Source organism: Bombina bombina, chromosome 5, assembly GCF_027579735.1.
Source record: "Bombina bombina isolate aBomBom1 chromosome 5, aBomBom1.pri, whole genome shotgun sequence".
In the NCBI taxonomy this organism is placed as follows: Eukaryota; Metazoa; Chordata; class Amphibia; order Anura; family Bombinatoridae; genus Bombina; species Bombina bombina.
Genome location: NC_069503.1, coordinates 746,889,681 through 746,917,492, shown reverse-complemented (window position 1 = coordinate 746,917,492; position 27,812 = coordinate 746,889,681). Strand labels below are relative to the sequence as shown.

General features: G+C 39.0%; 1 protein-coding gene across 1 annotated transcript in view; it reads left to right on the top strand.

Annotated features, from left to right (window-relative positions):
- Positions 1-27,812, top strand: part of KIAA0319 (KIAA0319 ortholog) — a 364,526-nt gene that overhangs the window by 64,136 nt on the left and 272,578 nt on the right. The window contains exons 6-8 of the mRNA XM_053714803.1: positions 19,181-19,270; positions 21,791-21,923; positions 24,433-24,661. Of these exons, the coding sequence (XP_053570778.1) occupies positions 19,181-19,270; positions 21,791-21,923; positions 24,433-24,661 (452 nt within the window). The remainder of the gene's footprint in view (positions 1-19,180; positions 19,271-21,790; positions 21,924-24,432; positions 24,662-27,812) is intronic.

The following is a 27,812-nucleotide window of genomic DNA, read 5'->3' as shown; positions in this document are numbered from 1 at the left end:
TGGTGGCTCCAGCATGGCCTCACAGGTTTTGGTATGCGGATCTTGTTCGGATGGCTACTTGCCAACCTTGGACTCTTCCGTTAAGACCAGACCTTCTTTCTCAAGGTCCTTTTTTCCATCAGGATCTCAAATCATTAAATTTGAAGGTATGGAGATTGAACGCTTGATTCTCAGTCATAGAGGTTTCTCTGACTCTGTAATTAATACTATGTTACAGGCTCGTAAATCTGTGTCTAGGAAGATATATTATCGAGTCTGGAAGACTTACATTTCTTGGTGTTCTTCTCATCAATTTTCCTGGCATTCTTTTAGAATTCCTAGAATTTTACAGTTTCTTCAGGATGGTCTGGATAAAGGTTTGTCTGCAAGTTCCTTGAAAGGACAAATTTCTGCTCTTTCTGTGCTGTTTCACAGAAAGATTGCTAATTTTCCTGATATTCATTGTTTTGTACAGGCTTTGGTTCGTATAAAACCTGTCATTAAGTCAATCTCTCCTCCTTGGAGTTTGAATTTGGTTCTGGGGGCTTTACAAGCTACTCCGTTTGAACCTATGCATTCTCTGGATATTAAATTACTTTCTTGGAAAGTGTTGTTCCTTTTGGCCATCTCTTCTGCTAGAAGAGTTTCTGAGTTATCTGCTCTTTCTTGTGAATCTCCTTTTCTGATTTTTTATCAGGATAAGGCGGTGTTGCAGACTTCATTTAAATTTTTACCTAAAGTTGTGAATTCTAACAACATTAGTAGAGAAATTGTGGTTCCTTCATTGTGTCCTAATCCTAAGAATTCTAAGGAAAGATCGTTACATTCTTTGGATGTAGTTAGAGCTTTGAAATATTATGTTGAAGCTACTAAAGATTTCCGAAAGACTTCTAGTCTATTTGTTATCTTTTCCGGTTCCAGGAAAGGTCAGAAGGCCTCTGCCATTTCTTTGGCGTCTTGGTTAAAGTCTTTGATTCATCATGCTTATGTCGAGTCGGGTAAAACTCCGCCTCAAAGGATTACAGCTCATTCTACTAGGTCAGTTTCTACTTCCTGGGCGTTTAGGAATGAAGCTTTGGTTGATCAGATTTGCAAAGCAGCAACTTGGTCTTCTTTTACTAAATTCTACCATTTTGATGTGTTTTCTTCTTCTGAAGCAGTTTTTGGTAGAAAAGTACTTCAGGCAGCTGTTTCAGTTTGATTTTTCTGCTTATAATTTCAGTTTTTTTCATTATAAGATTTAAACTTTATTTTGGGGTGTGGATTATTTTTCAGCAGAATTGGCTGTCTTTATTTTATCCCTCCCTCTCTAGTGACTCTTGCGTGGAAGTTCCACATCTTGGGTATTTATTATCCCATACGTCACTAGCTCATGGACTCTTACTAATTACATGAAAGAAAACATAATTTATGAAAGAACTTACCTGATAAATTCATTTCTTTCATATTAGCAAGAGTCCATGAGGCCCACTGTTTTTTGTGGTGGTTATGATTTTTTTGTATAAAGCACAATTATTCCAATTCCTTTATTTTTTATGCTTTCGCACTTTTTTCTTATCACCCCACTTCTTGGCTATTCGTTAAACTGATTTGTGGGTGTGGTGAGGGGTGTATTTATAGGCATTTTGAGGTTTGGGAAACTTTGCCCCTCCTGGTAGGAATGTATATCCCATACGTCACTAGCTCATGGACTCTTGCTAATATGAAAGAAATGAATTTATCAGGTAAGTTCTTACATAAATTATGTTTTTTTGCTTCATCTGAGGCAGCCTTTGGTAGGAAGGTCCTTCAGGCTGTTGTCTCAACTTAGTTTTTTCTTGCCTGATTTATTTAGTTTTTAAGTGCATAAAAAAATGTGCCCTTGTTGGGTTTTTGTGGAGTTGCAGATTTAATTTCTCATAGAAAAAAATGATTTTTTAAATTCTCGTCTCACCAACATGAAAGAAATGAATGTATCAGGTAAGCATAAATTATGTTTTTACATAGAGATATTTATGTGATATGTTCTAGTAAGTTTTTTTTTTACAGATACACTGCATCATTTTCAAATGATTTAGCATTTTGGTAATATGTCAATTTAATGTACCCACATTGTCTTAAACTTTTGCTAGTTGCCAGTATGTCCACTTTAACACCTTGAGTGCTAACGACGGCTCTGAGCCGTCACAGAGTTTCCCACTCTGGTGCTAACAACGGCTCAGAGCCGTCGCTAGCACTCTCCCACCTTGAGGGAGATCTGGGGGCTCCCACCCGCTCCTACCCGGCGATTGTGCCTGTAGAGTGACAGGCATCGCCGGGGCTTCCCGTTTTGCGTGGAATAACGTGATGACGTCACTGCGCAACTTTATTTATACAATGTTAAGTATAGGAGCAGGGGGCATGCTGCTTAGAAGCCTGTATATCAGGCATCTAAGCAGCTACAGACCCACCATTGGAAAGGTAACCACCTAACCTTTCCAACAGTGTAAGTCTTGGGGGTCTGAAAAAAATAAAAAAAAGTTTAATAAAGAATAGTTCAAAACATAAAAAACATAAAAAATCTTAGCACCCAGGTGGGAAAGTGCTTAGCACTCAAAGGGTTAAACCCTTCCTCATAATGCTCACCATGACCTGATTGTGAAGCTCAATCTAGACAAATACACAATGGAGGGATGTAATTTATAATTATATATTAGTGGTTATGGTTAAGTATGGTGTTTAGGGCCAGAATGGGGTTGTTGTTATGAGGAACAGTTAAAGGGACACTGAACCCAAAAATTTTCATCCGTGATTCAGATAGAGCAGGCAGTTTTAAGCAACTTTCTAATTTACTCCTATTATCAAATTTACTTCATTCTCTTGGTATCTTTATTTGAGATGCAAGAATTTAAGTTTAGATGTCGGCCCATTATTGGTGAACAACTTGGGTTGTTCTTGCTGATTGGTGGATAAATTCATCCAGAGAACGTTATAAAATCTAAAGCGCCAATACAGGCAAAAATACCCAAGAAAAAGAGAGCATACAAGTATAATACTAAAAAGAATTTTATTCTTCAACAAATGTTAAAATGAGATCCTAAAAATAATTATATATATATGTAAAAAATGGAATGATGATCTCCTAGATAAAAAGTTACACCTTATACAAGAATTCAGAGTGTAAAATATGTGATTGGCCAATCTCTAATATGTAATGTGAGTAATCTAAAAAGGCATTTTTACAGAGTATATTCTCACATATAATGTAGGCAACTAATGTTAGCAACTATAACAATTTGTATCGCAATTACTGTGATAAAAGGTATTTACTAAAAATCTAATACACTGTAAGCTTAATCCATATATAAAAATCGCTACTGTTAAATAGAGCTATATCAACATAATAGTAAAATGTCCACAAGGGTTTCTGATGAATATAAAAGATTTTGTAGTGTCCGTGATTTCTTTAGTGCAGCACAGTACTTTTAGGTGGTAGTGCTCTTACGGATACACTAGATACTACAGGTACCTGTTTGATGATCCTTATAAGTTCAGCTCTTTAAGTAGCGTAAGCTGTCTTCCTTGTTTGGACTGATGTCTCCGTGTAGAAGTAAATGCCTCCAAATAAGAAGAAAAAGCTTGACAAAGGCTGAAGTAATTTCAGCGGAAACGCGTTGCGGATCTCCTACTGTGCATTGAAAGAAAAAAGGAAAGGATCAGCTGTAGAGCCGGCACCCCACAGCTCAAACCAGACACTCCCACACTACTAAGCCAATCAGCGCCCTAACCGGTATAGGCGCGAATTCAGAAGGAGACAGAAGTGTTTGAAGCTGGAGATTACAGCACGGCTTCAAGATCAGCTGAAGCAGATACATCGGTCTTCTTATTTGGAGGCATTTACTTCTACACGGAGACATCAGTCCAAACAAGGAAGACAGCTTACTCTACTTAAAGAGCTGAACTTATAAGTATCATCAAACAGGTACCTGTAGTATCTAGTGTATCCGTAAGAGCACTACCACCTAAAAGTACTGTGCTGCACTAAAGAAATCACGGACACTACAAAATCTTTTATATTCATCAGAAACCCTTGTGGACATTTTACTATTATGTTGATATAGCTCTATTTAACGGTAGCAATTTTTATATATGGATTAAGTTTACAGTGTATTAGATTTTTAGTAGATACCTTTTATGACAGTAATTGCAATACAAATTGTTATAGTTGCTAACATTAGTTGCCTACATTATATGTGAGAATATACTCTGTAAAAATGCCTTTTTAGATTACTCACATTACATATTAGAGATTGGCCAATCACATATTTTACACTCTGAATTCTTGTATAAGGTGTAACTTTTTATCTAGGAGATCATCATTCCATTTTTTACATATATATATAATTATTTTTAGGATCTCATTTTAACATTTGTTGAAGAATAAAATTCTTTTTAGTATTATACTTGTATGCTCTCTTTTTCTTGGGTATTTTTGCCTGTATTGGCGCTTTAGATTTTTATAACGTTCTCTGTGTGTCCTTTGCCCTGGGGATTTAGGAGAAATATCCCCTAAAATCTTAAAGCCTATATATCCATATTTTTGCGCAGTCTGTATAACCTTTTTGTAGGATAAATTCATCCACCAATAAAAAAATGCTGTCCACATGTCTGAACCAAAAATAAACTTAGATACCTTCTTTTTCAAATAAAGCTAGCAAGAGAACAAAGAAAATTGAATAATAGGAGTAAATTAGAAAGTTGCTTAAAATTGCATGCTCTATCTGAATCACGAAAGAAAAAAATTGGGTTCAGTGTCCCTTTAAGTTTAATTGTGGTTGAGATAAATTAAATTTAGTGTAAATTACAGTGTAGGGTCAGTGCATTTAAGTTTTATTGTGGTGGGGTGCCAGATAAGGTAGTGAGGTAGGGAGTTTTTGGTAGTGGCGGAACTCATTAAGGTTAATTGTGGTGTGAGATAAAGATGTTGGTGTTTTTTGCAGTTGGAGGGCACTATTAGGCTTTATTTCTGATGATGGTCTGGATTTTTATTTCATAAGATGCTAAGAGTCCTTGAGATAATCACATGTGGGATTACACTCCAGTCCACTTAGAGAAGGCAAAAACATCCCTACATACCAGAACTTTAATCCCACCTACTCTCCCAAAATCCCTCAGTCACATGTTTGCTGATCTACATGTTGTTGAAAGGGGTTTTCTAGCTGACATGAGACCCAGTTTCCTCCTGAACAAAGGGGAAGACAGGAGTTCAGTCAGGCAGTGAGACTCTTCTGCCTGTATGGAGATGCCATATGCCTCCCAGGTGGATTTATCTGCCAATCCCCTAGTCAACAGTGTGCTGCGCCTTGTGAGATTATTGGCACTGTGCTTGAACTGCTTTGAATAGGTTTGTCTATTGACAGCAGTCATCTGCAGTGGAAGTAAGCAGTAGATGAAGTGCTGACCATACATTACACCTTCACAGCCCCCCCTACACCTATTTTTTGCTTTTTATTCTGAGACTTTCCCTTTTTTTTTTAAACACAAATTGTTTAGCCTTTACATCAAAATAATAAAAACAAATAAGTATATCAACTAAAAATGTTTACAATTCTTGACAAAATAAAGATATTCAAATAAATATGCAATTATTATTTTATATATCCTTAATGAATAGTTAAATATAACTTGAACTGTTAAATATAACTACATGTTAATATAGGGAAATAGTGAGAGTACCCATAGAAAACAATTTATAGAAAAAAAGGTTAAATAAAGATATAAATCTCTATGATTAAGCTGCTATCTACAACATAGAGTAATTGTGTACTGATGGTGCCAAATAAAGGATATTATTATATATAAAATATATTATTGATTAAAAACAATGAACAATTTACAAGTATGATTTAAAATATAAATGGGGTTAAAACAGTATCATCAGTTAAATCAATAAAATGAAAATGTACCCAAAGTAGAGATAAAAAAACATGAAACATTTCAGGGCTCCTCCCCTTACCTCAGGTGTGCTTGGATTGCATGGGGGAGGAGCCCTTAAACACAAAGGTGAAAGAGCCCTGAAACACATCATGTTGATTGTTTTACCTGGTCAGGCAAGCAGTTTTGTTTGTCTCTCTACATTTGGTTGCATTTTACTCCCATCTCCCCTACATGAGAAGACCCATTACACAAACAAGAGAAATCAGGAAACTGTAGACTTCAGTCTACATCTGATACGTTGAGGCTTGGTTAGGAGTCTACAAATCAGCTCAATGTTATTAAAAAAATAAGCAAAACTATACATTGTTACAAAAACACTCCCAGATGGGCTATATAAACGGATCATCTACAAAACATTTATGCCAAGAAAAATCTAGTCTACAATGTTCCTTTAAGAGCCTTAAGACCAGATGCAGTGGTAGAGATGAAAACAAATGACAGTCTGCAATGTAGGGGGCAGTCTGGGTGTCTCTGAGAGGGCAAGGAGTGTGTTCTCAGTTGGAGTCAAGGTTACCAATAAACATCTTGGAATTCTACTCAATATTTAGGGCTGTACAGAGTTGGCCCAGCCTCAGGCAGGAATCTGCAGTGACTTAAATAAATCAGTGAGGGGGAACTCGGAGTTCCCTGGCAATAAAGTGTCCTTTATAATCAGGTGGATGAAATGCAATCATTGCCTGATTTCAGCCATTCACATTCTGAAAGTGAACAATTGGGAGGCAGACTTAATCATGCTTCAGTGTCTTCACCCAGGAGAGTGGTCTAGGATCCAGGAGGTGTTCAAGCAAATAGTGAGACATTGGAGTTTACCTGAATCACAAGCTACCTTGTTATTGTGTCAGGTCTCAGCATCCTCAAGTAGATCTAATAATTGACAGAGTTAAGTCAAAGAAGTTTGAACAAAAAGTATGCACATATGTAGCACTTCTGTCACCCCTTATATTAAATACATTGTTTTGCAAGGGGTAGAGAACCTAGTCTATAGTTAAAACATAACTTGTATTGCTTAAAGTAAAACAGATGTGTGAAATTAAAAACACAAATGAGATTTTGAGATGCGTTATCAAGATGCTATTTCTGCATCACTGGTGATCAAATAATACCTATAGCGGGATAACAGTTGCTATATTAGATGGTTTGTGTAAACCTAATATACTTAGGGTGGTGTAACAAACAACACTGGATCAATCAAGGTTAAGATATCAGGGTTTTAAAAGGTGATAGCAACCACTAAATAACTGATATGTAAAATGCTAAAGTTATCTTTATTACCAGTTGTATAATATCAACCTGTAGGGTGTATAGTTTCAGGTAGAAATAGGTTTAGGTGAGGGATGGATATTGGATTCCTATAGTGTGCATGTAAGATAAGTCTGACTTGATAAACCGTTACTGAGTAAATAAAGTTATTTAACAGTAGTGTGCAATTGCTACAAAATGAATTGCAATAGGTAGCTTGGTATTATTCACATCAAATAAGGATATGATATTAGAAAAGCCTGCAAAACTTAGAGGCTGGTGAATACATGAATCAACTTTTTATTCGCCATGTGCACCTTTGGAAATATCTTTGGGAGCATTACGAATATTTCGGAGATGTTCCATGACTCTGATATGTAGTTTCCTTGTAGTCATACCAATATAGGTACATGGACATTTACATTGAAGAGCATAAATAACCCCTGTGATTTCTTGATTTTGTGGTGTTTTCCAAACCTGTCCGTGATAATTTTTTCTTGATCATGTGGTTGCATGTAGAGCAAAAGACCCTTGTTCAACTGATGTTGTTTTTTTTGGTTTATTGGCGAAAGTACTTGGGCTTAGGATCTTTTTTAAATTTCTGACTCTCCTGTAGCTGATTTCCACTCTCTCCCCAATTAACTCTCTCACTAGGGGATCAGCTTTCCAGTTTGTTTTATTATATTTACACTTTGTTTGGTTTGTTGGTTTTAGGATAATACCAGTCGGGTCTTGTCAGGGGTTTTATTTTTGATTTTCAGCAGTTCTGATCTTTGAGTTATTTTGGCTCTTATTTTGGCTTTAAGGCTTTATTCACTTATTCATTAGCTTTTATTACTGTGTGGGTTCGTACAGCGTTGCACACTAACCATCTGTGATATACACTCTGTTTGTTGTAATTTATTCTGCACCAATCTTACAATAATGTCTAGGACACACTGAGATTTAGATATTTAAGTGACAGAGGTTTTAGTTGCACAACTTCAAACACAATTCTAATACAAACCAAACTGGAATTACCACAAAAACAGTGATTACTCGGCTGTAGGCATTTACAGTATTATTAACACTGTTAGAGATGTATAGGACTAACACCAGATTAATAAAAAGTTGATTTATGTACTCATTAGCTTCTAATGCTACTGGAAGCTTTTTATAACACAGTATACCAACAGGTTCACATAGGTAATGGCGAATAAAAGGTTGATTCATGTATTCACCAGCCTCCAAGTTCTGCAGGTTTTTCTAATATCATATACTTTTATGTGAATAATACAAAGCTACCTATCACAATTAATTTTGTAGCAATTGCACACTATTGTTAAATAACCTTATTTACTCAGTAACGGTTTATCAAGTCAGACTTATCTTACTGGCACAATATAGGAATCCAATATTCATCCCTCACCTAAACTTATTTCTACCTGAAACTATACACCCTACAGGTTGATATTATACGACTGGTAATAAAGATAACTTTAGCATTTTACATATCAGTTATTTAGTGGTTGCTAGCACCTTTTAAAACCCTGATATTTTAACCTCGATTGATCCAGTGTCGTTTGTTACTACACCCTAAGTATATTAGGTTTACACACACCATCTAATATAGCAACTGTTATCCCGCTATAGGTATCATTTGATCACCAGTGATGCAGAAATAGCATCTTGATAACGCATCTTAGAATCTCATTTGTGTTTTTAATTTCACACATCTGTTTTACTTTAAGCAATAAAAGTTATGTTTTAACTATAGACTAGGTTCTCTACCCCTTGCAAAACAATGTGTTTAATATAAGGGGAGACAGAAGTGTTACATATGTGCATACTTTTTGGTCAAACTTCTTTGACTTAACTCTGTAAATTTTGTATATGCACGAGCACTCTAGCCTGAATGTACATTATAATATAAACTATATATGGCATCCCCACATTATCTGTATAGTGCTACTGCAACCCGTTGTTTGTGCAGATCTAATAATTGCCCTAGTGGTTCCCTGGACTTTGAGACTGATGAGCATTTTTACTCTGTTTGTGTTATTCTTCAGAATATTATGCCAGAACCAAATTAGAGCGAGCTTCAGTGATTCTTATTTCTCTGACATAGCCTAACAGGACTTGGTATGAGGATCTGATTCAAATGTCCTCAAGTCTGGCTTTGAGGGGGGAGAATTCCTAGTTTTTCTTAACAGAGATTTGTCCAATAAGGCCATTGATACCTTAATTCAGGCCATATCTAAAAAAATATGTAAATCTTTTTTGGCTTGGTGTAGCAAATATTATACCAGTGGAATGTATTTCAGACCCTAATTGCTACAGGATGTCTTGGAGAAGGGCTTATTGGCTAGTTCTGTTCAGGGTCAGATTTCTGTAATGTATCACAAGAAAATCACCAAATTATTCCTAATTTTTGGATATTTGTACAGGCCTTGATTAGAAGTAAGATGCTAATTCAACCAATTACTCCTTCTTGGAGTCTTAATCAGATTTCAAGGTTCTTCAAACCCCTAAATTTGAACACATACATAGGTTGGACCTTCAGTTTTTGGCAAGAAGTTTTTCTGAGCTTTCAGCTCTGTCTTGCAAGCCTACTTTCACAATTTTTCATCAAGATAAGCTCCTAAAAACTCTAAGGAACGACTAATATAAGAATATAGGTATAATATATGTTTTAGCCTTTCCGGCAGGTGGTGTGATAACAGTTGTGTATTCATTTTGGGCCTTCACAGGCACTGTGAATTTTGTTTCTCCATGACCCCCCAAAAATGTAGATTTTACCTACCTCATATATTTCTCACAACTAGAGGTCAAGGAATCATGGGAAAGATATGTAAATTCACTATACAACTAGTGATTTGTAATAAAATAAACAAAACAAACAATTAAATAAAGCATGTGGACAGCATACAAAGAAGAAGGCCCCTTTCATCTTTCTAACCAAGACACAGTTCTAATTTATATCTGGGATTTTGTGGGTTAAGATATTTTCTTGCTTTTGGTTAAAAAGATAATTATTTTGCTGAAGGAATGTGTGTCCAAAGTCAAAGTCTGGTGAATAACTAAAATCTAGCATCAGTAATATTTACTGATCAGAGACAATGTATTTGCTTTGCTGGACTGAGTTTATTGACAATCTTTCAGACCCCTGTTATAAACCTGTCAGGTGGTTGATGGGCACGGGTATGACAAAATAGCACCCCTCACAGAATTCCAGACAGTCTAGAATATCTCTGGATATTTTTAAATCATTTCATGTTACTGGGTGACCAAATAAGACAGACATGGCATGTTTGGTATCAATGTAATCCTCATGGTTTCACAATGTGATTGGGTACTGGATATTACTAATAAAATTATAAGGTATCCCATAATTTTAGCCAGGGCTTAGGACTGTCATAAATGGGGACTGACATAAATGGGGTGGTTATATTCCTTGTCACCTCTCTGGAAAAGGCCTTGCCAGAATATTGACCTCAGCCTAAATGTATTTAATGTTTTATTCCACAAAATAATATTTATTCACATGGGAATCTATAATAGCTTGTGTGGCCATTCCTTCCAATTTCCCTTGGGAGAGAAATCAATGCTGGTGTCTAATATTAGAACCACATTAATGAAGAGACTATTAATTACAGTATTGTGTCTTTAGATTGATTTTTGCCAAATTGTGATTGGGGTTTTTAATCTGTTAGTCTGGTTCTTCCTTAGCATTTCCAATATTATAATCCTAAATGGTGGCAGCAGAGTGTCAGGGTGCCAAGAATCAGACTGAGACGAGAAGTGCAAAAATAATCACACCTTTATTAATAGCAAAATATTATAAAATGTCCACAAGTCAAATAACAAGCCAGGAGTCAAAACCAGAGCTGGTAGTTAGATGAGCCGAGTCAGGAGCCAAAGCAAATAGTCAGACGAGCCGGAATCAGGAACAAGGAGAACAGCAGAGTCAGGAACAAGCCAGGGATCAGGAACCAGGAAGGACGTCAGGCAGCCAGGTAATACACAGGAACTCTCACAAACAGGTCTCAGACAACGCAAAGGCAAAGCATACTGAACAGAGGCCCTTTAAATAATAAATGATGACATCACAATTCTGAGACTGCATCCTGTCTCACATGGATGATGCACAACAGTCTGGCCATAAAAGGAAGTGCAGCAAGCGAGCAGCATCCCCCACAATGCACCAAGTCAGGAAGAGAGGTGAGTAAAATGGCTGCCAGCAGCACATGGCAAACACAACAGGGAAAACCCTGACAGTACCCTCCCCTCAACGACCCCTCCCCTGCAGGAGGACAAAAGGATTATTGGGGAAACGGGCATGGATGGCACGGAGGAGGGCGGGAGCATGAACATCAGAGGAGGGAACCCAAGAACGCTCCTCCGGACCGTAGCCTCTTCAGTGAACCAAATACTGTACACGGCCCCTGGACATACGAGAGTCAATAATGCTGCTGACCTCATACTCCTCATGGTTGTCAACAAAGATAGGACAGGGAGGAGGCAACACAGTGGTAAACCGATTACAAACCAATGGTTTCAAGAGGGAGACATGAAAAACATTGGAGATGCGCATAGCAGGAGGAAGGTCAAGAGCATAGGCCACAGGATTAACCTGTCAGAGTATTCAAAAAGGACCAACATAAAGGGGAGCCAATTTATTGGAAGGCACACAAAGGTTCAAGTTGCGGGAGGACAGCCAAACTCTCTCACCAACCTGGTAGGAAGGTGCGGCAGACGCCAACGATCAGCCTGCATAGAGCGATGAAGGCAATCCTGAATCTGCACCCACGTGGAACGGAGTTGTCAGAGATGCTCCTCCAAAGCCGGAATACCCTGAGACATGAATGAATCGGGCAACAAGGATGGTTGAAACCCAGAATTCACCATGAACGGGGATAACTTGGAGGAAGCATTAATAGCACTATTACGAGCAAACTCTGCCCAAGGTAACAGTTCAGACCAATTATTGTGGTGATCTGAGACATAGCAATGGAGGAACTGTTCCAGAGCTTGATTAGACCGTTCCGCAGCCCCATTGGATTGAGGGTGATATGCTGAGGAGAAGGAAAGTTGGATCCCCATTTGAGCACAAAAGGAACGCCAAAATCTGGAGACAAACTGGCTACCCCGGACCGACACTATCTCCTTGGGTAACCCATGTAAACGGAAGACCTCCCAGGCAAAAATTGAAGCAAGCTCCTGAGCGGTAGGCAGCTTCATCAAGGGAATGCAATGTGACATTTTAGAAAAACGGTCAACCACCATAAGGATAACAGTATTGCCATTGGAAACAGGGAGCTCAACAATGAAGTCGATGGAAAGATGTGTCCAAGGACGCTCACCATTAGCAATAGGTTGAAGAAGACCCACAGGAAGACGTTGAGGAGTCTTATTCTGTGCACAAACTGAGCAGGAGGCAACATACGCAGCAACATCAGAATGAAGACCTGGTCACCAGAATTGTCGAGTGACAGACCAAATCATTTGGTTCTTGCCTGGGTAACCTGCGGCTTTAGGATGGTAATTGTGCAAAAGTTTAGTTCGAAGATTCTCAGGAACAAAACACTTACCACTAGGTTTCTCAGGCGGTGCATTGGTTAGTGCAGCCAGGATCTCCTCCCCCAAGGGAGAAATCAAATTAGTACGTATGGTGGCCAAAATATGGTCAGGAGGTATAACAGGAGTAGGCACAGACTCCTCCTTGGACAGAGGCGAAAATTGTCGAGAGAGGGCATCAACCCTAACATTCTTACTACCAGGCAGGTAGGAGACCATATAATTAAATCAAGACAAAAATAGCGCCCATCTGGCCTGTCGGGCGACAAACGTTTTGCTTCAGAAAGATAAGTTAAATTCTTGTGGTCAGTAAGAATGAGCACTGGCACGCTAGTACCCTCTAGAAGATGCCTCCATTCCTTGAGTGACAAAATTATGGCCAGTAATTCCCTGTCACCAATTTCATAATTGCACTCTGCTAGAGACAATTTCTTAGAGAAGAAACCACATGGATGCAAGGAACCGTCAGACGTAGGACGTTGAGACAAGAGGGCACCTACTCCAGTCTCAGACGCATCAACCTCAAGAACGAAAGGCAGGACAGGGTTAGGATGAGCCAGAACTGGAGCAGCAACAAAGGCAGTCTTAAGACTATCAAAGGCCTCAATGGCAGTAGGTGACCAATGGAGTGGATCATTCTCTTTACGGGTCATGTCTGTGATAGGTTTGACCAAGGAAGAAAAGTTTTTAATAAACTTTCTATAGTAATTGACGAACCCCAAAAAACGTTGAATAGACCGAAGACCAACTTGTCAGGATCCATGGAGAACCCTGCAACGGAGATAACATAACCTAGGAAGGTTACTTGAGTCTGATGGAACTCACATTTCTCAAGTTTACAAAACAGGCCATTCTCACGTAGTCTCTGAAGAACCCGTGTAACATCAGAACGATGAGCCTCAAGTGTGGGTGAGTGTATGAGGATGTCATCTAAGTACACCACAACACACTGTTGCAACATTTCTCGTAGGACATCATTAATAAATTCCTGAAAAACAGCAGGAGCATTACATAGGACAAAGGGCATTACAAGATACTCATAATGCCCGCTCCTGGTGTTAAATGCTGTTTTCCATTCGTGACCCTCCTTAATCCTAATGAGATTGTACGCTCCTCTCAAATCAAGTTTAGTAAAGACCGTGGCTCCCTTGAGGCGGTCAAAGAGTTCCGTAATGAGCGGAATAGGGTAAGCATTCTTAATGGTAAGACGATTAAGACCCTTATAATCGATACATGGTCTTAACTCGCCACCCTTTTTCTTCATAAAGAAGAAGCCAGCCCCTGCAGGAGAGCAGGATTTGTGGATGATCCCCCATGACAGAACATAAGCAACATACTCCTCCATAGCACAATTCTCTGCAACAGACAGAGGGTACACCCGGCCCCGAGGATGAATGGCTCTGGGTTGCAGGTCTATGGCACAATCGTAAGACCGGTGAGGAGGCAATGTACCGGCACGCACCTTGTCAAACACGTCTCGGAACTCTCGGTACTCCTCTGGCAATTGAGATACCGAAGAAGTGCACAAGACTTTAACTGGTTTCGAAGACAAGTGTAAATACATTGCGGGGACCACAACAAAATTTCGGAACTGCGCCAGTCGAGACTGGGACTGTGCTCTTGGAGCCAGGGATAACCCAGAACAACTGGAAAATGCGGAGAGTTTATCACTTGGAACTGGAGGGTTTCAAAATGGAGAGCCCCAACAGCCATGGACAACGGAGCAGTTTCGTGAGTAACGAGTGCGGGCTGAAGGGGCATGCCATCAATGGCCTCAATAGCAAGCGGAACGGACCGAGGCAAAACAGGAATGGAGTGCTTTGATACAAAAGCACTGTCAATGAAATAGCCAGCAGCACCGGAGTCAACAAGAGCCTGAGTGACTATGGAGGAGTTCACCCAGGAAAGGATAACTGTGACCAAAGGTTTCTCCTAAAGCGGTTCCGGGGACAAGGATAAACCACCCAAGGTCTGCCCCCGACAGGACCTTAGGTGTGAGCGTTTCCCAGCCGTGTAGGACAAGACTTCAAAAGGTGGCCCTGTAACCCACAATAGAGGCAGAGCCCCTCCCTTCTCCTAAAGGCCCTCTCTGTCGCGGAGAGGCGGGTGAATCCCAACTGCATCAGCTCAGCAGTACCTGGTGACTCGGGACCAGGAGGCATGGGAGGAGAGGGAGGCATGGGTAGGAACGAACATGTAGGAGTTAAGGGAACAGGAGGCTTCCGCAAGCACTCCTTGAAAGAGGGCCTCTCTCCGAGTCTGATGTCAATTAGGATCAAAAAAGACACCTATGCCTCGAGATCCTCTGGTAAATCTCTGGCAGCAACTTCGTCTTTAATCGCATCAGAGAGCCCATGAAAGAAGGCGGCAACAAGGGCTTCATTGTTCCAACCTACTTCTGCGGCAAGCGTACGGAACTCAATAGCATACTGAGCAACAGATCTTGTACCTTGCTGAATGGACATGAGTCGTTTAGCAGCAGAGGAGGAGCGAGCCGGAACATCAAATACCCTTCGAAAGGAGGCCACAAATTCAGGGTAATTTGAAATCACAGGTTTATTAGTCTCCCACAAGGGATTAGCCCAGGCAAGAGCTGTGTCAGAGAGTAACGAGATGAGAAATCCCACCTTAACTCTGTCAGAGGGAAACGCCTGAGGTAACATCTCAAAGTAAATGCCCACCTGGTTCAAAAACCCTCTGCACTGAATAGGATCGCCTCCATATCGCTGAGGTAGAGGTGCAGAACCAGACATGTTCCTGGTAGGCAAAGGTGCAGCAGCGGAAACAGGAGCAACCATAACATGCGGGACACTTTGGTCCAAATGTGTAGTGCGAGTCAGCAGGGTTTGCAGGGCTAGTGCAAATTGATCCAAGCGGTGATCCTGTACATCCATCCTGGAAATGATGGCAGGTAAAGGTGGATAATTACAAGTAGAAAACTTCCACAACGGTCGAAAGGATCCAGCATGAAATGAACCGAGAGTAGTAGAAAGTAAAATATATGCTTTATTAGATATGCATTAAAAGTGCTGTGAGTTTTCACAGAGAATCAGCCTATATCACAGCAGTAAGTAGAGTCAGCCTAGTAGCCCAACATCACGCACTCCAACATGTTTCATGCTGCAACAGCACTTCTTCAGGGATAGTAAGGGGTTAACTGCTCAGCTGTTATACACACTTTCTGTCCAATCAGAAACATGCACAGTAGTTAGAACCAATTGCAATACCTCAAGGAAAACCGTCATATTAACTACTCAGGTTAATTGGCTTATTCGCATTTTCTGATTTGACTTTGGTTGTGTGCAACAGGTGAGCAGAGTAAAAACATAATCATTTGTAAAAAAACACAACATTGGACATTGGGATACTCAACTACTTCAGTAACTTCAGTTTTTTTCAAAGGTGGATAATTAGCAGCATCAGGATTCATGGCCTTTGCGTAATGTCAGGGTACCAGGAATCAGACTGAGATGAGAAGTGCAAAAATAATCACACCTTTAATAATAGCAAAAAATTATAAAATGTCCACAAGTCAAATAACAAGCCAGGAGTCAAAACCAGAGCTGGTAGTCAGACGAGCCGAGTCAGGAGCCAAAGCGAATAGTCAGACGAGCCGGAATCAGGAACAAGGAGAACAGCAGAGTCAGGAACAAGCCAGGGATCAGGAACCAGGAAGGACGTCAGGCAGCCAGGTAATACACAGGAACTCTCACAAACAGGTCTCAGACAACGCAAAGGCAAAGCATACTGAACAGAGGCCCTTTAAACAATAAATGATGACATCACAATTCTGAGACTGCATCCTGTCTCACATGGATGATGCACAACAGTCTGGCTATAAAAGGAAGTGCAGGAAATGAGCAGCATCCCCCACAATGCACCAAGTCAGGAAGAGAGGTGAGTAAAATGGCTGCCAGCAGCACATGGCAAACACAACAGGGAAAAACCCTGACACAGAGAAGGTTTAATGTGGGTGGCATTAAAGGGGAGTTAATTGCAGTTTTGTTAACCCTTGTACCTACTGAACTAGGTCACAGACTTGCCTGAAGTGGCTTGGCTGTGACTATCTTATTTAAAGTGAAATGGGTTGCTAACCTTTTACATCACAAACTGGTGATGAGTTTAAACCATGTCAAAGTAACAAATAATAATTGGAGCACTCTGCTCTTAATTTAAATTCACACAGAGAGAAGTGCAGTCACAGAAATGAACAACTAGCTCAATAACATTGTTAGCCTGTTTTGTGGCGATTTACCACCTGGGTGCAACTTCTTTTAGCCCAGTAATGCTTTTCACAGAGTAGAATTTTCCTGTAGTATATCAGTCTGATCCCGCCTATTACGGTCAGTCCAGCGCCAAAATACCAGACAATTCCTCTCTGAACAAGGAAAACAGCAACCCCAGACGATCATTTTGGCCTTCATTGGGCCTCGTCAGTGAGGTGTAGCTGTGTTTCTCTAAGCACACTGAGCAAGGAGTCCACGTCTGGTTGCCCCTTTTTCCCATAGGGAGACTAAATAGACACAGAGGGAAATGCACTCACAGGAACGAACAACTAGCTCAATAACATTGTTAGCCTGTTCTGTGGCGATTTACCACCTGGGTGTAGCTTCTTTTAGCCCAGTAATGCTTTTCACAGAGTAGAACTTTCCTGTAGTATATCAGTCTGATCCTGCCTATTACGGTCAGTCCAGCGCCGAAATACCAGGCAATTCCTCTCTGAACAAGGAAAACAGCAACCCCAGACGATCGTTACGTAAATTGCTAGATCCCCAACCACTGGGTGTAGGCTCTGCTAGAATTTAGACTGCATAGAGCTTTGCAATATCACCAGTGAAATATGTAGCTCTATGTGTATTTGGGGCAGCAGTACAGCAAGCTAAGAACAGTGCTGAGCCAATTTATAGAGACCCTTTGGTGTACAAATAAAATCCTCTGGTTTATTTGTTTAAAAAATTACTTTATTTTACTATGGGTTTAAATCTTTTAAAGCTGTTTAATTAATAGTGAAAGGTGTGCTCCGCTCCAGGTGAGTATACTGCTGGTGTGCAAATGAGAGGCAGACAAATATGCCTATGCTTCAATCCCTGGGCATTTACACATCTGCATGTAAATGGGTGTAGTCTAGGAGGGAAATATTCCTCCAAAAGGTACCAATTTCTTTTAATGATATTAAAAGTCTTTTTACTCATTGTATTATAGGAACCTACATAGTTAATTCTAGTTATGTCAGGCCCCTTCTTTTTATTAATGATCACCTGTAGGGAATCCTCAATGTCGAGGAGATCCCGTCTGTCATAGCCTCTTTTTTATAAATTTCTCCTACATTTAATGAGACCTTAACTGCCTTTTCTCAGGGTCAGAAACAATCCTATATTGACACGCATAGTTTGGGATTTCGGTAAACTATTGAATACTCTAGGGGAATGAAAGCTCTTTCTGTGTAAGAGTGTATTACACACGCCATAAAGAAATGACAGAGACAGTCCAAGCTTATTGAAGTAAAATGTATTAAAAGTTCAACATTTATTCAAAGTTGCCGTAAAAAGTATTTTACATCACCATCAATTCATGCAGCACTCATCCAACGCGTCTCCTGCCCATCAGTGTATTACGATCAGTGGGTTTCACAAATAAATCAATAATGAGTCATTCTGTTTAGGCACAATAGTATCAAAGAACTTCACTTGTTGGTAATCACTTTTACAACTAAACTTTAGGAAAGGGACCTCTGTCTCTAAGTCTTTTTTAAATTCCAATAGTTTGTCAGGGAGGCACCGCCACACAAAGAAAAGATCATCTATGAAGCGATATCAGCTCGGGCAAAATTGTCTAAATGAGGGATGGGTATTAACATATTTTTCCTTAATCGCATCCATGACAAGATGGATGCAATTGAGGAAAAGTATGTTTTTACCCATCCCTTTATTATAAGTAAAATACTAAGAGCTTAGAGAAATTTCCAAGGAGTCTCTCACAATCACTGTGATATCCTCTGTTTATATCAAATAATTATGTATAAATATTTTGATGAATATGAATTTATTAGTATTCTTTTATTGCTATAACTGATTATTGGAATGTATTTTTGTATCCAGAAATATTAAACATTAATCAACTGTGCTACTTGTCCTTTTAAAAAAAAATTGAAAATTAGTTACTAATTTGGCTAGAATATATCAAATCTGTTTGTATACAATACTTCTAAAACATTAGTCAAAAATAAAAAACATCGGATTGTCTACAAAATGCAGAGAAAATTGGTAGATTTAAAAGAACAATTTGTTTTGCTTCTGTACTCCTTTATTAGATATTTTCTGGAAGAATAGTAAACAATGTGACAAATATATTTTCCAATAGGCATTACAAGAAACATATAACTGAATGAAAATGTGTAGATCGTTTGATTTTGAAAGAACTTTCTAAAATCACATATTTTTTATTATGGCAGCCAGAATCAATCAGCTTCCTGTGGCAGTTGTGTCCCCGAAGGAACAAGAGGTGTCACTGCCCACATCATTTACCTTCATTGATGGAAGTCGTACGTATACCACAGCATTTACTGACAACTGATTTCCATATTTGCTCTTTATGTGGTTTAGTAAGATTTTGATGATTGGCATCTACTTATCAAGCCGTCAACCGCAAATACGCTGGAATTCCGCAGCGTATTTGTGGCGAGCCTGATTTCCCTTAGTTATCAAAGCCTACAGTAAAGTAGAATTTTGTGACGTAACATACGATCCGCCGGACTCAGTCCGACACAGATCGATGCTTACGTCATTACAGATGTTCCGAATGCAAATTCGGCACAATCTGACTACTTTTGCTAGTTATCAAATTTCTAACAGGTACGCTCGGCACTGTTCCGGCCCAGCGTACCTGGTTTTTAATCCACTGCCCTGGAGGCGGCGGATGCCATAGGAATCAATGGGAGTCTGAAAGCGGCAAAGCTCATGTTCGCTGCTGCCCGATATCCCATTAATTCCTATGGTAACGTTTACACCTAACACCCTAACATGTACCCCGAGTCTAAACACCCCTAATCTGTCGCCCCCTACACTGCCGCCACCTACATTATACTTATTAACCCCTAATCTGACCCCCCCACACCGCCGCCACCTACATTATATGTATTAACCCCTAATCTGCCCCCCTACACCACCGCCACCTACATTATACTAATTAACCCCTAATCTGCCACCCCCTACACCGCCGCCACTATATTAAATTTATTAACCCCTAAACCTAAGTCTAACCCTAACCCTAACACCCACTAACTTAAATATAATTTAAATAAATCTAAAGAAATATTCCTAGCATTAAATAAATTAAAACTAAATACTTACCTGTAAAATAAACCCTAAGCAAGCTACAATATAACTAATAGTTACATTGTAGCTATCATAGGGTTTATTTTTATTTTACAAGCAAGTTTGTATTTATTTTAACTAGGTACAATAGTTATTAAATAGTTATTAACTATTTAATAGCTACCTAGTTAAAATAAAGACAAATTTACCTGTAAAATAAAACCTAACCTAAGTTAGAATTACACCTAACACTTCATCCAGAAGTCTTCATCCAGACGGCATCTTCTATCTTCATCCATCCGGCGCGGAGCGGGTCCATCTTCAAGACATCCGACGTGGAGCATCCTCTTCTGACGACGTCTTCTTGTTGAATGAAGGTACCTTTAAGTGACGTCATCCAAGATGGCGTCCCTTCAATTCCGATTGGCTGATAGAATTCTATCAGCCAATCAGAATTAAGGTAGAAAAAATCCTATTGGCTGATGCAATCAGCCAATAGGATTTAAGTTCAATCCTATTGGCTGATCCAATCATCCAATAGGATTGAGCATGCATGCTATTGGCTGTTCCAATCAGCCAATAGAATGCGAGCTCAATCCTATTAGTGCGCGGCTTTTTGACAGCTTTTTTGGTAACTTTGGAGAACGTATTCAGGTCCGCGGCCACAATGTTAGGCGATCTTAGGCGAGCGTATTGGTGCCGTCAAATGCAAGTAAGTTGACGGCTTGATAAGTAGATGCTATTGTCTTTGGTTTACTTGATTTATTGATTCATTCTACTTTAATTTGAGGTTTAATAAACTGAACATTAAAGTATTTTTTTATATTTTGTTACCAACATTTGCATTTTGTTTTGCAATCTAGGGACCTACCTACTAAAAACCCTTGCATATTTTTTTCATTTGCTGTGGCAGATCAGTCAATCAATCACTGTGTAGAATGTTGCAGGTATAGGTTAAAAATCCTGCATGACCAAATTCACCTTCTCTGGGGCTGTATAAAAAACACAATATAAAGAACTTAATTACATAAAATACAGGCAACGTTAATAAATATTTAGTGAAAATTATGCTATATAAGTAGAAAATAGTATAAATGTATCTACAGAAGTAATTTAAAGATGTGTTTGATATAGGTAAAATAATGTTTTCTCTTATAGTTCTGCTACTTAAAGGGACAGTTTACTCAAAAACTGTCTCCACTTTAATTTGTTCCCAATGATCCATTTTACCTGCTGGAGTGCAATAAATTGTTTACAAGTATTTCCATTACCCTTATATGGCATTTAAAATAGTTGATTTAGCCTGTGGTATCCCCACCTATCCACAAAGTTTTTGGCCTTAAAGCCAAGCTGTGCTAACACAGCCAGTAGAATAAATTACACTCCCAGTGGGGTATAGAAGAGAGAAGGTAATAAAATGTTAATTTTCCATTGTTCTCTCCAAGTATTGGTGATTGGTGTACGGAGAGATATAAGATAAAGAAGCATGGATTTGTACACAATGTGATAAAGTAATGAGATCTGCAAGCTCAACCCATTTTATTAGGTTGTGGCTTCAAAACACAAAATCAGCTAATTCATATACACAAATAAGCCTTATGAGGCAATTCTCATACATTTTATACTATTACAGCTGGTAAAAAAAGTAATTAGAAACACATTAAGGGAACAACAATTTTATAGTATACTGTCCCTTTAAATCTCACTACAGTAGCTGAATTCTAAGACTGATTTTCCTTTAAACGCAGAAAGTACAGATGATGATAAAATTGTCACTTATCACTGGGAAGAGATTAAAGGTCCCTTAAGAGAACAGAAGGCGTCTGGCAATTCTCCAGTTCTGCACTTGTCAGATCTTGTGACAGGGAATTACACATTCAGGTGAGAGATAAGGCAGCATTCTAATGTTTACTGAAGGAGGCTACTACATTTTAATGATTTATAATACAATACATGGAAAACTATAACGGTAATCTGTTCCATCCCTATGTTGGTGCTATGACATTATTTCCATGTAAGCTTGTTAATAAACGTTACATTATTAATTTATGCCTTCACAAGAGTCAATGCATATTTGCATCTGGTCTTGAAGCCTCTCACTAACCATAGTCTAGCATAACATATTAAGATGACACAAGCACGCTAATGCATATGTGTGTATATATACATTTTTATTGATGTATGGAGTAGTTACATATTTGTTAAACAGTGATGGTAAAGGTTTTAAATACTATTTTATGGACTTTTTAAAAATATATTTACAGATATGTTTATAAGTAGGGGCGGAACTACTGGGGTCTCAGAGGTCTCAAACAAGACTGGGCCCCCACCTATAGGGAACTCATCTGGTCCTGTAATCAGTATTGGTTTTTCTACAGGTTGGTAGAGCCTGGGCTCCACCTGCATTATGCCTGGCCCCTCTGTGTGCACCCGCACAAAAACAGGGCCCGCAGTGTAAGGAAAGTGTATGGATTTGCCTTTACAGATATGATGGCAGTCACAGAGTGGCCGTACAGAAAACCCTTTCACCATATTTCTCCAGTAAGGCCGTACAAGATAATATCTTATGGTGCAGACAAACCAAGCTGGACGGAGAACTCCTAATCACAGAGAAGCAGCTTCTGTTTCTTCTATGTGGCTGCTCTGGCTCAGCTTCTACTGATTTCAAGCAGCCAGAAAGAGCATTGTTGAAATAGGCAGCCCTATCTCTGCTGTTGCCCTGGGGCCCAGTGAGGTGTAGTTGCACCCCTGCTAAGGAGGGCATAAGCAGTGAATAATGACTGTGTATATGTATTATTCATTTAGTGGCACTGTGGCAGTCCTACTTCTGTACTTTGCCTCACATTGCTTATACTGGTGGGAACTTACAGAGCCCCAGTCAGTGGTGTCGCCATAGGGGCACTAGTCACTCCAGCATGATGGCTGGCTCTCCCATGTGACCTCCAACAGAGGCCTCCCGCCACCAACTTCGAAGGCACTGCAATAGCTCCAGTAGGCCCTGCATGCTGCATGCCCAATCCCGCCCATGAATGCAATTTAGTTTTAAACAGAAGTATTTTTGTAATAAACTTCCATTAGCAATATAGCTTTAAGCAAAAGTCATTACAGTTTTTCTGCATCATATACACATATGCTGTGAGGCCCTGTGCACCATTAATTCAAACACCATGCCTGCACAGATAGCTGCCGGTGGTGTGTATTACATCTGTGAATAAAAGTATACAAGAATATGTGTGATACAAGCCACTACTGACTCTCTGGGAAGGTACGTGTTTGAATTCTGGAAATCACAAGGAGTGAAGATAAGCGCACTATCGCCGATAGCACAGATATTCCTCTGAAGGGTAAGTCAAAGAGATTCAGGCAAACTCCAGGCAGGGTAAGATAAAAAAGTAACGAAAATTTATTGAAGTTTAAAAAGCGGATGCCACTAACAGTGGCAAACAGGTAACAGAGCCAGCAGTAACAACGGTCAGGTGTAAGGGCCGGTCTCCACGCAGACGCGTTTCGTGCCCATGCGCACTTGTTCACTGCATACTTTGAATTCTGGTGCACAGGCCCTTGCAGCATATGTGTGTATGCCGCTGAAAAACAGTTATAACTTTTAGTAGCAGCATTTTTCTTAATGGAAGTATATTGCAAAATTGCTTCTGTTTAAAAATAATATACACCCATGCACATATTAATTCTGACCTTTCTATCAGGCAGGCAAAATAAGTAATGAAAGAGCATTGCAAAGTGTTTCATTATGTATAAATAAACATTCCAGGGTAGATTACAAGTAGGGAGCAATCAATAGCGCAGGGTGCATTCTTTTGCAAGACCTGGCGCAAAGAATAAAGCATCATCTGGTACTACAAGTGGATGTTACATTTTTACCACAAAACATTTTATTGTGCCAAGGCCTATAGATAAAAGAAATGGGGCACAGAGCGATATTAGCACATTCATTGTGCTTGTATTACAAGTTAAGTGTTGAGATCAAAATATCCAAAATACCACTGTGAAATGTAGTGACTTTTAAGACATGAAGTAAACCATTATTAGTATTATTAGTATAACACAGAAGTAGAACAACTTGCTCGGCTTAGTGCATCCTCAGCTTAGCGCTTGATCCCCATAGAAGAGGGATGTGGCGCACTCGTCCTATCAACATTCTAAACTATTGCACTAGCAATAAAAAATAACTTAAAATAGAACTTTGGTGATGTTAACGCACACGAATGCTAATATTTTTGCTTTCAATTTTTTATCTAGGCCTCTATGGGGAATTAAATTTAACACTAACACCCATGTGTTTAAAATATTCCCGTAAGGGTTAAACAAATCAATTATACTGTTGTTATCCATTTATTAGATACGTTATTTTAAAGGTGCTTGTTTCTTGCAGGTTAACTGTGACTGACTCAGATGGTGCAGCAAATTCTACTTCTGCTTATGTTACAGTCAACAAACCTGTGGATTATCCACCTGTTGCCAATGCTGGGCCAAACCAAGTAATAACGCTACCCCAAAATCACATCACTTTGAATGGAAATGAGAGCAGCGATGATCACCAGATTGTCAGCTATGAGTGGTCACTAAGCCCCAGCAGTAAGGGCAAAGTGGTGGCAATGCAGGTAATTTGCATATTCAGAAATCTCAAGTAGCATGTTAGATAGTGTTACACACTAGTTAGAGTCTCTTCTTCATATTATGCTGTGAGTTCTTATTCTTACATTGACCACTGTGATCAGAAGCAAATATAAATCTAGCCAACCCCTTTCTTAACTTATGTAAGTGCATACCAGTAGCATGGCTAGCGCTTAAAGGGGCATTAAGCTTAATCTACTGCATCTAAAACAGGTTATTTAAAATGTACACCTTTTTGAAAAAAAATGTGTTCTTGAGTCAAACACACATACACAAAACACACGCACACACACACAAACACACACACAAACACACACGCACACACACACAAACACACACACACAAACACACACACAAATCTTAAATAATGTACACCACACGAAAGTCAACTAAGACCAGTACTGTGAAATACGTGAAAGGCCATTGAATAATTGAATCTGTGTAGTTTCTTGTGCCTATAGAAAGTAAATATACAGGACATAGTGCAGATGAACTTCACTTGTGATTTGCAAATACACACACAGATTAAATACACTCACCAGAGATTCTCAATACCTTGTTGAAATATAGTTATTCAATCAAAATTAAAAAAAAAATTGAGTTGCAAATTAGATTTTTGACAATGTAGAAATAGATTAATCACATTCTAGAATAATGGGCAGAATTTTTGTATTATATTATATATATACCAGGCAATTAATATGGGGTATAATACTAGAAATGTGATAAAAAAAGAGAAAGAAAGTTACGTAGATGGGTTTACATTCTCAATAAAAAATCCTAGCTCATTCAGAATGTTACCCTCCTACCATCTGTGCACACATGGGCTACTGGGAAAAAGACAATAGCGCCTACCTCAGGCCATGTTCATTAAACAACAATATGTTTTTATAAACTGGTTATGTGGTAGAGGATAAACAGTAAAATTATACATTTGCATTAAGGGATATTTAATGCCAGGTATTTCTGTGTTTTTATAATTCGATCGGGTTGAATTGTGGCGTTCTCTGTCTGCCTCACCAGAGCAGGCAGACAGGGTTATGGAGCAGCGGTCTTTAGAACGCTGCTTCATAATTGCTGTTTCTGGCGAGTCTGAAGACTCTATACAACCATGTGTGTGTCGGCACCTATTGTACCAATAAAGTCAATGACCAATATTGCGTTAAACACTTGTGGCGATATCACTCCACTAGGTAAACACAGGAATAAATGTTCAAAAAAGGCTATCACAAGCCAGATGATATCCCTCCTCCACTCACCTCACCTCCAATATACCGGTCTGAACGGTGTTAACTGCCAATACCTGTGAATATGTGAAAGACAGCATCACCACAGGGTGTGTATTAACATCCTTTATTAGTGAGACATCACACGGAACTCACATGTGTGAGTTCTCACTAATAAAGGATATTGATACACACCTTGTGGTGCTGCTCTCTTTCACATATTGCATTGGGATCTGTGCAGGGTCCTGACAGCGCGCACCTGGATATTGGCAGTAAGTGCTGTGCTATTTTCTATGATTAATACTTGTGAATAGCCTGTCCACAGGGTGTGATAACGACCTTCCACTACACTTTCAAAGCACTTTTGACCAGTCTGGTAATGCACAACCGGTAGGTGACTGATCAGGTCGACTTCGCTCCCCTCCGTGGCTCATTCACCAATGGCGTCTAACGTCATCATTCGTCTCCGACTTCTGACCTCCTATTCGGTCAATGCTGTTTATTGCTTTGTGAGGTGGGTGGGAATATTAGGTGCAGGGAACGACATCCATGAGCAACTGTACAGACCTCCGTTTCAAAGGATCCAAACAGCACAAAAGAAAAGGTGCACTCGTAGTCACAGGTGTCAATGAAGGAAAACTTTATTGTAGTATTCTTAAAAACCTCCATAACAAAGGAATTGAAACAAACAGTGTTCAGCAGACAGTCCTCGGAGTGGAGGTCTCACCACTCACATTGCCACTTGAACATTGTTTGTTTCACTACCTTTGTTAAGGAGGTTTTTAAGAATTCTACTATAAAGTTTTCCTTCATTGACACCTGTGACTACGAGTGCACCTTTTCTTTTGTGCTGTTTGAGTCTGAAGACTCCCAGAAACACGGCCCACAAGCTCCATACAGAGCTTGATAAATGGGCCTCATAATCTGTAAATTCCCTCAAATTGGTCAGTATTGCTTTAGACTTGAAAAAGGAAGGAACTCTTCTGAAAGCATCTTATAAATGTATCACTGCTCAATGCAATACTCTTGTTATTTTTAAATATATATACTGTATATGTGTGTGTGTGTGTATATATATATATATATATATGTGTGTGTGTATATATATATATATATATATGTGTGTGTGTGTGTGTGCGTGTGTGTGTATATATATATATATATATATATATATATGTGTGTGTGTGTGTATATATATATATATAGCAGGAATGTGCAGTCAGGGGAGGCAGAGCTTCACCTGTCATGAAGATAAATAAGAAAATAATGTGAAAGTAAAATGAAAATAATAAAAAAGCTCACCACATTTTCTGAGCTTCGCTGCAAATACAGGGAGAGAGGCGGCAACAAGCTCAGCTTTCCTTGATTGATCAACTGCTTAGATGGAGCATGGACCCACTGTCTGACAGAAAAATCAATTATTAAAGTTTGGGAGCGTTAAAAAAGCTTAAAGGATGATAAGGAGATGATACTTTTTATACGTATATTTATTGCTAGTTGAAAATCTAAAAACATATAATAAATCAAAAATACATAAAAACAATAATATGAGCAAGATAATTATTCTTGAGTAAGATGACAGAATATTTAAAATAGAAATTATTGTGTGACAATATACTTCAGTTTGGGACGTCTCCCTTATGTTAAAAATACTTTGTAATGGTTAATACCTAGCCTCTCATATATCTTAAACTTTATGTCTTATATTTTACAACATAATAACTTCTTATTTGGATAAATTATCAAATGCTTTGTATACCACCTTAATCCACCTTATATAAACATCTTAAAATATAGTATCTTTAAAATGATATTTTCAAGACTGATCGTCAAAATAAAATGTTCATAAAAATGCTTGAATGTTTTAAAAGTTATTTTTTACTTTTGTAGCAATATGCAGAGTTCCAGTATA